The sequence below is a fragment of the Acipenser ruthenus genome, chromosome 7 (genome assembly GCF_902713425.1).
Source record: "Acipenser ruthenus chromosome 7, fAciRut3.2 maternal haplotype, whole genome shotgun sequence".
In the NCBI taxonomy this organism is placed as follows: Eukaryota; Metazoa; Chordata; class Actinopteri; order Acipenseriformes; family Acipenseridae; genus Acipenser; species Acipenser ruthenus.
In genome coordinates this window covers 24,722,637-24,734,466 of record NC_081195.1, presented here as the reverse complement: position 1 = coordinate 24,734,466, position 11,830 = coordinate 24,722,637, and the positions used below count along the sequence as shown (strand labels likewise).

Here is an 11,830-nt window from a genome sequence, read left to right as displayed (position 1 = left end):
ATCATACAGTACAGTAACTTTGTTATAATTCATTGAAATGATTTGATGAATTTAAATATCTTAAGCCCCTTTCACATTGGCATGCTCTACCCGGGTCAGAACCTACCCGGATCAGGACATGTGGGTCGGCTACACAATTTCACACTGCTTTTGATAAAGCAGGGTTTACCTGGGTGACAGATGCAAGTAAACAATATGCGTATTATTACCCTGCTTACTGATGCTTCCATCCAAGCTTCTCAGGATTGAACCGTTGGCCCAAATATTGATTAGAGCAAATGTTTCTTCATCCCTACTGTGATTTTGCTCATGGTTTGTCTCAATCAACAGAAATATGGCTAAACAGAATTTAATTTAAAAGGTCAAATAAATAGTACAAATATGGACTTGCCTTTGAAAGTACTGCTGTTTTGATTTTTATTTCTTACTGAAACATTTTTGTTGACAGTGTTGTTATGATGTCATGTAACTGATTATGACATTTTGTGATGTCACAAAAGCAAAAAGCATTGATAGTTTTTAGATATTGTTAGGAAAACAGAGTTCATAGTTTAGCTTCACACACATGCACAGTTAGGTAAGATATATAAGACAGGCACTCATTAGTGTGAGTGAGACAAGCTACCTGAATCTTCTCCTGATGACAGACCATCGCTGTACGTGAGCTTTCTCCCAGAACATTAGGTAATTGATCACCGTCTGATTTCTGTTTATAACTAGGTGCTGCATGGTTGTGTCTTATATGTGTGTAATAAGCTATTTGTTATAAGCTGTAAGTGTGTAACTTTTGAATATTAGAATTAATAAATGAATGTGTTTAACCCTCCAATCCAGAGCCTGTCTTTGCTGACCTCTAGTGACTAGAATATAAAATGCATATTTTTTTACATAACAAAGTGGAAAGGGCAATTGCATGGGTTCCATTTAAAGCAGTTGGTCTCATTGAAAAATGAGAGACCACATAAACAAAATTATTAGATGAATGATCCCCAAACATTTGCATTTTCATACTTTTCTATTACAGTGGTCACATTGGCCCATGCTAAAGTATCACATTTAATAAGACTGAATCAAATTGTTTTCCATGGATGTATAACTGAAAAAAGCGTCTTTTTTTACCTTCTGTTCTGAACCTACTCAACTTCCACTGATCGCATCCTACTATCTGCACTAAATTTGAGACTTGGGTTAACTCTATCAATACCCTTTAGCATTTTATAAACTTCAATTGAGACTCTTTCCTTTTGCTTTTGCAGCCCGAAGAGATTGATTTTTTTTTTTTTAAACTGTCCTCCTAGCTCATGTCATTGAGTCCTGGGATCAGCCTTGTTGCCCTTCTCTGTACCTTCTCAAGTGCAATGAGGTATTTTTTGTAGTGAGGTGACCAAAACGGCACACAGTATTCTAGATGGGGTCTAACTCAGGCATTGTATAATCTTAGCATAAGCTCCGTAGACTTGTATTGCACACTTTTGGCAAAACTATTTAACCATGGCTGTCATGTGTGCATGCAATATGTATTGAATTAGATTTGTCTAATTGCTGTCATTAAGTCTTGAGGACCACCTGCAGCCCTTGTGGTTGTCTGGATCACAGTAGATGGAGCAGAGAACAAAGAAAATAGCCAATAAAACCATTCAGGTACAAATAATAGCAGCATGATATGCATTTGGTAATTGATGGTCAAGTGTATTTGGAGCCTGTGACAGTGAGGTCTCGAATTAAAAAGCTTTTTAATGGAGATGTTAGAACAGTCTTTTGAGCTGAGTGTGCGTGTCGGTTTGACACGCACACTCATGTGATTGTGTCGGCAGTGAGCACAGAGCTTCTATTGTGTTCCTAGTCTGTAATGTAGAAATCCATACCATGTTACGTAACCTAGAGTAAAGCCTGTAGCTAACAAAATAAGATGGGGACATCTGCAGTAATTACCTTGTCTGTTGCCACCTTCTTATTGTTCATTTGTATTGAATCCTAAAATCAGCCCACTTGAGTAATTTTGCTAATTTTAAGGTAATTTATTTTTTCCATACTTTACATCAGTTGTTTAACCCATAAAGTGCCATTGTTCTCATTTGAGGCCAGGCTGCTTTGTAATAAGAAACTGAAGCCTAATGATGAATGTCTTGGTGTTTTCCTCCTCACAGTGATGATAAAGCTCCATTTTCTATGTGCTGAGTTTCATAGCCAGCATGAAATTTCAATGCTCTCAAAATAGGATGCTGAAAATAGATGTGGTAAACATGCCTGTCACTTTTAGAATGGTAGCATATTGATTTTAGAATGTATTTATGCAATTTCATACAGCTTGTGTTCTGATTCTTAAAAATAAATATAGTACTTAATGGGTTAATGTGAGCAACATACATTTTTTTTACATTTCTAAATGGCATACTGAACACTGATGTTGTTTAAATGGTGACGATGACATTAACAAAACTGATGAAGCACTTTTTTACACAGAGAATTGTGAGGGTCTGTTAATGTGGGTAGTTTATGCAACTTTTTTAAAAAATGTAATCGTAATTACTGCAGCATAATTGTAACTATTTGTAATTGAAGAAAACAGCATTGTAATTGTAATTTCAGCAAAACATTCAGCTGTAATTAAAATTATAATTGACCCCAGGTTTGTTAGTTACTTACAGGTATTATTGTTGGAATTATTCTATAAGCTACAACAATTTTAAGTTACCATACAGCAATGTGAAGAATATATAGGAGTAATTGCTTAATTATCACCACAATAAAGTAAACGCTAAATAATGACACATTAATTCTGCAAAGTTAATTAGTATAATAGTTTTTTGTTATATAATAAACAACAAATATTACTAGCAATACAATATTAAAAAACAATTTATAAAAAAGTAGCATTTTATAGTTTTAAAATAATATACAAATACAGATATCTACAATATAGAAAGTATTGTTTGTATCTAACCAGTTAGCATTTCTTTGATAGCATATTTATACTTTCCACAATTACTGAGCACTTAATAGTACTGAATCAAGAATTGTAAAATAAACTAAAATTCAATGACAAATGTTTCGAGTAGAATTTTTTTTCGGTGTCTTTGAAGAAACGTTTGTCGTTGAATTTTAGTTTCTTTTCGTATTTATAACTATTTAAACTACAAAAAGCCTGGTATATAAATAAATAAAAAATATATATAAAAAATAAGATTACGTCAATTGTTCAACCTTTTAAAACACTTGGTTCTCTAAAATGTAAGAATTATGAAAAACCTCGAAAAACCATAATTATGAATTAATAATTTAGAAGACGCTTTTATCCAAAGCGACTTGGAGACTAGGGGGTGAACTGTGCATCACAACTGCTGCAGCTGCGTCACTAATAGGACCTCGGTTTTATGTCTCATCCGAGTTTATCGAATATATTGATAACAATATGTACGCAGTCAACACTGACAGCTTCTTATCACTTGCATTCTCTGAGAGAATCTAAATGCCGCTCATTAGAAACCATTCCCATACGACAAACACACATGAGGCCTTTAATGTCGTGGGAAATACAGCATCAAATTGTAATTGAAAAATCTAGTTCTTATTTGAGAAAGGGACTTAGGCTGCCACCTGGTGGCGATTTTCTTTCATCCACTTCTACAGCTACCCTGAGCATTATCAGTGATTTTCTTTAATATTAACCTTGCTTTTTTGAAAGTATGTTTCTGGTCACAATCTTCTTTACAAACCTGGGCAAGCTCAAACAATGGCAAACGATGGCTGTTACAGTAAGACACACCCTACAGTCCCTGTATTAACTCATTATAAATCACAAAAACTAATATTATAGTAAGGAACTAATACTAAACATATAGAAAGCGTTTTTTTAACTTTAGAATTGAGACCTTTGTTCCATGCACAGGACGAAATTTGTACACATAATACCATACACTGGAAGATAGTTATAGGTTGATTTTTGCATATGTGATATTATGACATATGCAAAAATCTCTTGATCTAGCCATCCTACTATGCACTGAACTTGCCCAACCTAAACACCTAGTGCTGGACCTTCATCTAATGCACTATCCTTGCACTACTAATATGCCATTGTAGATATAACTTGTTGTAATCCTAACTTGTTGCATCTTGGTTCATATTGTATTTTAGTTGTACTATTGTACTTACTGTATACTACACGTTGATTATGTAACCCTGTACTGCCCTGTAACACCTGTAAGTTGCCTTGAATAAATACATGAATATATAATAATATAGATGCTGATGTTGTGGGCAGGTTACAGGATGGCACAGAACAGCTTCTTCTCACGGAAGGGGTTTTCTGAGGAGGGCACAGCTGTCACCAGGGGGTCTTCCTTTGCATGAGCCTCGCAGAATGCCAAGAGATCAGCAGCAGCCTTTGATACCTGCAGAAGCAGCAAGGACTTTGTGTTCAATATGAACCCTTTTAAGGTACAAGCGACATCCCATAAATACAAAAACGACGCTAACTTTCTTATTTTTGCAATGCACGAAACAAGGTTTAAAAAATGCACTGGCAAGTTCAACCTGGTCATCCAAATTGTCAGTTTCCTCCTTGTGATGCTCGAGTCACTGTCAAATGTATTTTTAAGAAGAAACTGTTTGAAATTCCTTATGTTCCTTAAGGGGTACATTATGGACTGTCTATCCTTAGAGTGGTTTTTACCAAATAATACATTTAAGTCATTGTAGCTAGCCAAACAATTGGCTGCATTGTACGATATATGTAAGTACACAATTGTATCAGAAATGGGTTAGGTTTAGCGTTAGCGATAAGGTTATATTGTACAAACATTAAATGCATTGTAACTGTGCATAATAACATTGTAATTATGTGTAAGAACACCTGTAAATACATTGTAATTAGAGACACTTAATGTAAAGTGTTACCGTGATGGCAGTTACAGGACTTTTTTGTATATTTGTTGTGTCTTATCATGCGATTAACACAGCGGAGCTAAAGGAGATCCTTTCTGTTGTATCCCTGACTGACCTTCATCCTGTCGATATTGACCTCCAGTTTGAGCTGCTCCACTGCCTTGCGTGCCTCTGCGATCTTTGCCATATTGTTGGACATGGTCTTCACTCGCTGGTTGGGCTCTGGACAAACACAGAGAGGGATGCAGAGGAGTCAAATAGCTGTCAAGAACAAACACTTCATTCACAATGAATCATTCAGTAAACGACAGCTTGGTTAAGGGACTGATAGGAATGGTGTGGCTCAGAATCTCACCTTTTGGCCAGAATGGAGACGCCCTCCAATGAGATTATGATAAGCAGCTACAGGTCAATCAAGACGAGAGGTGAGAATGTTTATAACGAACAATGTTCACACTGAATTTAATAAAAAACGACTTTGCAAACCTTTCTTTATCATAAAATAAAAACCACCCAAAACAGAGGAAGCCACTATCGCAGCGAAATGAACACTACTTGATGTAAGCGCCATGTTTGCAGGGCACAGAAGAGTTCAACTGCCGTTGTTCAGTGTCAACATCGTTCATTACAAACATTCTTTTAGTTGATCTCACCAACTCCCTGTAACCGTTATCACATCTCTTCATAGGTATTGAAATACCAATGAGGTCTGTTACACACACTGTACTCTATTTCATAGTAAAGGGACTGCACATTGATTCAGGATGCTTTAAGCATTGTTGGAGGGTTGTCTATTGGGTCAAACCCTTTTCATACCTGGCAAAATAACAACTGGACAAACAATATTCTTGTTTGATTGTGAAACCATGTGTTTTTGCATTCTATATGTTTTTAATTTTTACAATGTATTAATAGACTGCATGTTACAAAAATTCTAAAAGAGAAAAACATAAGCTGAGAAACGACACATTACAGTGTTCTGTATGCTAGATTGTGCTTCTGTGCTTTACATGTGAAACATTTCAGTATGGTACAGCAACTTACTTGCCTGTATAACAGGGCGGAGGCTGGCCGTGAACCAGCAACCCCGCACACCACAAGCGAGTGCCTTAACCACAATGCGAAAAAGCCGGCTCGTTGGTATTCGTGGTTTTAGGGTGCTGGGAATATACATTGTAAATATGCCTGTCATTTTACACTTCTAAAAGATTGAAAACTTTTTATTGATTGTAGAATATATCAAATTACATAAATACAGCTTGTGTTCAGATTTTTTCAAAGAAATTAATTTAGTACTTAATGGGTTAATGGTTGGTTTCACATACCTTGATTAGCACTAATCTACCACTAATGCTGCCTTTGGTAAGTTAGTTCAAAATTAGTTTTAATTGGGGTCTGTTAAACTATACCTATGTATTATACCTAAATAAATTCTACCTATATATATATATATATATATATATATATATATATATATATATATATAGTGGTCGATCCCCGTAGCCAGCATCGCAGCTGTTGTGTGTGCTGATGTGCTGGGGAGGCAAAATAAGCTGATCCCTGGAGCCAGCATTACACTTCAGCCATCAACACCAGACAGAAGGATATCGACATCATCAGATGGAAAGAAACGCAACTGGATGGAGATGCAGATGGATCACATTAGTTTACTGTAAAGCTACGTCTTAGTTGGTGCTTATCTTGGCGAGAGCAGAGTTCAGCATGAAGTTTTAACATCTACTCTCATGTAATGGAAATCTTAATTATATATATAACACCTTGTGTGGTCTGTGGAGTCTGTGGTCATATTAAAAATTACATAAAATGATCAGCAGACCTGTAAACTCAGAATGGCTGCTTTACTCAAACACCAAAATATATAACAATAAAATGAATGGCAAGAGAACGTTGGGAAATAAGGTGAAAGGTTAATTTCCCATGGGATATTTATATTAGCAACAGTTCAAAGGAGAAGGAAATCCTGATCGCAAAGTCTAGGGGTGGCTAATTATCAACACCCCACACCTGCCCTTCCGACGGGCCCCCAGCAGGGCACCTATTAAGGGCCCGAGGAAGGAAAGTTTAGAATTCATTATCTCCACAGGCAGACTGCTTGTGGAGGAGAAACAGGTGGTGAGAAATGTCACTTGATCCATCGAAAATCAACCAATGTCATAGATTAAATTTGGCAGTTCAACTAATAAACAAATTCAAAACAATAACACATATATTTTTAAATAGTAATGGACAAGTACAGTTATATATTCTGAAACAAAGAAAACTTAATCTGTGTTGTGTTTATGTGTATGAACAATTTGAAGGGCGGGTCCTTTAGTTTTAGGGCCAGCTCTTTGCTAATAATGGGAGGCGGCTAATATTGTGTTGTGGTTTGGCGACAGGGAGACTGCTGGATAGTAGAGCAACCTTCCAGGGTTTGAATCATATTTTTGGGATGGGTAGAAGGTCAACAAAAACACACAAGCAGAAAACGTCTGCTTCTGCCATGTGTCTGTTGGGTAGAGTCTTGCCCTGTACATAACTGACTGCTCTTTAAGCTTATACTTTATGCTCATCCAATATTAGTACATGTGCAATGGAAAACCCTTTTTCATTGCTGTTTATAACAGAGTGGTTCGATGGTTTAATATCTTTTCCTGCAAGCTACTAATATATATATATATATATATATATATATATATATATATATATATATATATATATATATATATATATATATATATATATATATATATATAGTGCAGTAAAATTGTTTTGCGAAACATCTAAAAATCACATGCCAAAAATAACAATAAACATTTATTCAAAAACTTAAGAATTCAAAAACTTAAAGTCAACCCTTCCTTTTTAAGGAAGGGTGTAAGTTCAGATATTTTAAAGACTTCTAATTGAAATGTTTGCACATTACTTTTAGTGTAACTGCAAAGTATACCATTGAATGTTTTATAGAGTGTATATATATATATATATATATAGAGAGAGAGAGAGAGAGAGAGAGAGAGAGAGAGATACACACATAGTTGTAGTCAAAAGTTTCCATACCCCAATGGAAATTTATAATTTCTAGAAATTTCTCGAAAACAAATAATTATAGGAAAAATCTTTTGTAGCTTAAGTTTTGCTTTTGTGGATGAGGAAAAAAGTTACAATAAATAATTTCAGCATTTTTTTTTTTTGCAAAACTCCAAAAATGCTAATTCAAAAGTATTCATACCCTGACAAGGAAAATGAAATTAATAACTAGTAGAGGCACCTTTAGCAATAATAACCTCTTTTAATGATTAGGATATTTGTCAATGAGTTTTTGGCATGATTCTTTAGTGATTTTTGACCATTCTTCAACACAAAATTGTTCCAGTTCATTCAAATTCCGTGGACTTCTCTTGTGCACAGCCTTCTTCAACTCATACCAAAGATTCTCAATCAGATTTAGATCGGGACTTTGACTAGGCCATTCCGGAACCTTGATGTTATTCTTCTTTAACCATTCTGAAGTAGATTTTGATGTGTGCTTTGGATCGTTGTTGTGTTGGAACGTCTAGTTGCGCTTTAAACCAAGTTTTGTAGCGGAGGGTTTCAGATGATTGGCCATATCTTTTGGTATGCTATGGAATCCATTTTACCATGTATTGGAACTATATATATATATATATATATATATATATATATATATATATATATATATATATATATATATATATATATACATACACACAACTATTTTATGGATAGACCTTCATTGCTGAATTTATAGCCTCTGCTGCATTTTTTAATTTCATGACAGCTGCTAAAATAGCTTGTGGATTTACATATAAGGGTTTACAGCACTTGAAAAGTATCTTTAAGTGAATATATATATATATATATATATATATATATATATATATATATTTTTTTTTTTTTTTATTTTATTATTTTTTTTTTTTTTTTCAGAGCGCAGGCTGTATTTATGTAATTTGATACATTCAAAATCTGTTTTTCTTCACAGTAAAAAAAAAAAAAAATTAAATCTTTAGTTTTGGCGTCAAACTGCTGCATCCTGTTTTGAGCACAGTCAAGTTAGACGTGCCCGTAATCAGAGCAATGAAATTTCACGCCGGCTATGAAGCTCAACACATAGAAAATGGAGCTTTATCATCACTGTGGGGAGGAAAACAGTCATCATTTTAAGCTTCAGTTTCTTATTTTATATTGAGGCATCATTAAAGCATCTGAAGGTTTAACTTTAGACCATACAATTCATAACAAATACCGCCAGCCCAAGGTTTGGATGGGCTGAACTGCTCCCTCACCCCCTTAGAAGGTGGTCCTTCTAGGTCAGGTTTCAGGCGCACTCGTGGGGAAAATATGGTGGAGCTTAGATCTCAGCTACATGCTATATCCTTACTAAAATAAGTAAAACTTTGGTTTCTTCCATTACTGCCCCAATAGTTAACCCACCATTTCCATTACTATAAGTATCACAATTCTCAATGCATAGTGTTCCACTTGTAAAGAAGATTGCACATTTTGAATGAGAACAAAACAATGAAGGAGATTCAAAATGTTTTTTTATCGTTACATACCCAAGGAAACTGGTTTCTCCCGCTCTTTGCGCTGTGGATGGTTGAAGCACAGAGTTTTGATTCTGTATAGCCAACTAGATCCACTGAATCAGAGTGTGTTAGAGAAGAGGAGGAACAGATGAAGTGAGAGAGAGGGAGGAAAGAACAAGTCTCCTCCCCTTTCTACTCAAGCTTCATCGTCAGTTCATGGGCAGGATGCTGCCTCACAAAACATTTCCCTCCCTTAAGGGATCCTTTAAAGCAATTATTACAGTTTACACTTTCCTTCTGCCTCCAAGGACACTGGTGCCTCAATAGAGCAACCTGAAGACTTAAGAACCTACCTGTAGATACATTATATCACCAGGTCTTGACTGGATGCTTAAGTCTTTATCATCAAACTTTTGAAACGTTTAACAAAAGATTATGTATGTGAGCCCCTGCCGACTAGGGTGGCTGCTTCTCCTCTTACAGAAAATGTGAGCTTGATGTAGTTACTTCTGTAAACACCACTCACACAGGGGTCTGGGGTTCTTTTTGGAAGTGTTAGAGAGAGGTATACAATTGAATACAGCAGGTAAAAGATGGAAATCCTGTATTACCTGATGTGACTAGAAATCCATCATCCTGTATAATGAGAAAGAGGGTGATGGCAGCTTCTGTAAGAAACACCAGGGGCCAGCCGCCTCCATATGTGTTACCTACAATCTTTGCAATAGTACCATATACATGTTTAATATTTAATTTAAAAAAGTATTTTCCTTAAGAGTCATTTTTATATTATGTGAACGGATAGACACCTGCTATTAAGGTGACCATATGGCTCCGTGTTCAGTGGGACAGTTTGGGATAGTTCAGGCTTTACAACTCACAACCCAGTGCATTCTGGTACATTTTACCTGTCTCAGGTACCATTCTTTCCTTTAGAGAAGTAGGACTACGCTGCATTGGGTTGTGAGTTGAAAAGCCTGAACTGTCCCAAACTGTCCTGCTGAACACGGAGCCACATGACATGGTCACTTTAGCTATTTTAGCTTTTTCAGGGTTGCAATAGATCTGCACCACTGGCGCTTCGTAACATAGCACTTCTCTCCATCCAGAGATTTCGCTCTCTGCCGAACCACTTCTGATTCCATGCCTTAAAGGGATAGTCCTGCATTTGGCTGATATAAAACCACCCGGTTACATTTATGAGGATTCAGCCATTATTAATATGGCAACAATCTAGTACATCTTATTGTGTGTACGGATGTTAAAACAAAGTGCACATTTTTATGTTTTATAGCACTTCCAGAGCAGTCTATTACCATAAATTATTTCACAGTTTGTGCAGCTAGACCGAAACTGCTCAAGATGATTGTACAATCTATGGTACAATGAGAGACACCCTAGACACAAGAAGATCCTGATCATATTTGCTTTATTTCTACTTTCAGTTGGTTGAAGTCCATAAACCCGGCCAGCACACCATTTAATCACTTCTGACTTCGCTACCGCCATTTACAGAAACCAACCTAAAACTTTATGGGCAGCACTTGTGGACAACACCATGGTCAGAGTGGGGACCTTACAAGAAAGTTGTCCTGCTTTGAAGTTTTTGTCACTACATTAAAGTAAAAATACACATCAACCTTGCTGTATAATTCTCACGATTGGCCATGGAAGGAAACTCTGTTTCCATAATGTATCATATCGGTTTGACTTTGGGGGTAGTAGTTTAGAGTTTAAACATTTTAAAAGGTTTGAATTTGTTTGAACTATGAACCATTGTTACACATGTTATATACAGAGGGAGATTTGCTGTATTTTATACACTAGATTGTGTACCATGTCAGGTTGTTTATTCATATTTGTTTTATCAAAAAGTAATAGCACTGTAAAGCTGAGGGAACACAAAACCACTTTGTGGCTTGCAACTTGGTTTCAGGCCACTGCACTGGCATACCAGTGGAGACTTGGGGTTTGATTCAGCAAAGTTGTCTCAAACTATGTCTCCTGGAAACAGGTTTCAAGCCACTGTTCCTGAAAAAGTGGCTTTGTTTTCCCCTGTCTTTATGGAGTGTGTTTCTCACAGGGGCATTTTCGATTGATTAAAAAAAATCCAAATATGTTCAACTTTAAACATGTTTAATCCTTAAACGTTTAGGGAACTCAACAAAATCGAACATCCCTTTTATTATGTATATATATTATTTTATTATTATATGTATCTATATAAAACATTGCATGTATGACTATGTCTGTCCATTTCTTCTACCAACGTCTTAATTCTGGGGAGCTATCTCTTTAAGAATTGTATATTCAGAAAGGCAGCACATGGCAAAAATGATAAGCCCACCACAGGAAGCTAAATGCCAAGAGACCAATTAGCGAGATGCGTC

General features: G+C 35.9%; 1 protein-coding gene across 1 annotated transcript; it reads right to left on the bottom strand.

Annotated features, from left to right (window-relative positions):
* Positions 1-461: 461 nt before the first annotated feature.
* On the bottom strand, positions 462-9,586 carry LOC117415284 (guanine nucleotide-binding protein G(I)/G(S)/G(O) subunit gamma-8-like). Its single transcript, XM_034025415.3, has 3 exons — positions 9,471-9,586; positions 5,003-5,109; positions 462-4,394 (listed from the first exon to the last, which is right to left on the bottom strand). The coding sequence occupies exons 2-3, from the start codon at positions 5,084-5,086 to the stop codon at positions 4,266-4,268; spliced, it is 213 nt and encodes a 70-aa protein (XP_033881306.1). The 5' UTR covers positions 5,087-5,109; positions 9,471-9,586; the 3' UTR covers positions 462-4,265.
* Between the last annotated feature and the right edge of the window lie 2,244 nt (positions 9,587-11,830).

What these genes read in the sequence shown, in the direction of transcription:
- LOC117415284 (XM_034025415.3), bottom strand. Translation starts at nt 5,086, where the DNA reads ATGTCCAACAATATGGCAAAGATCGCAGAGGCACGCAAGGCAGTGGAG. An exon ending in TCAATATCGACAGGATGAAG is followed by an intron (nt 4,395 to 5,002) that starts GTCAGTCAGGGA and finishes CTGCTTCTGCAG; the next exon opens with GTATCAAAGGCTGCTGCTGA.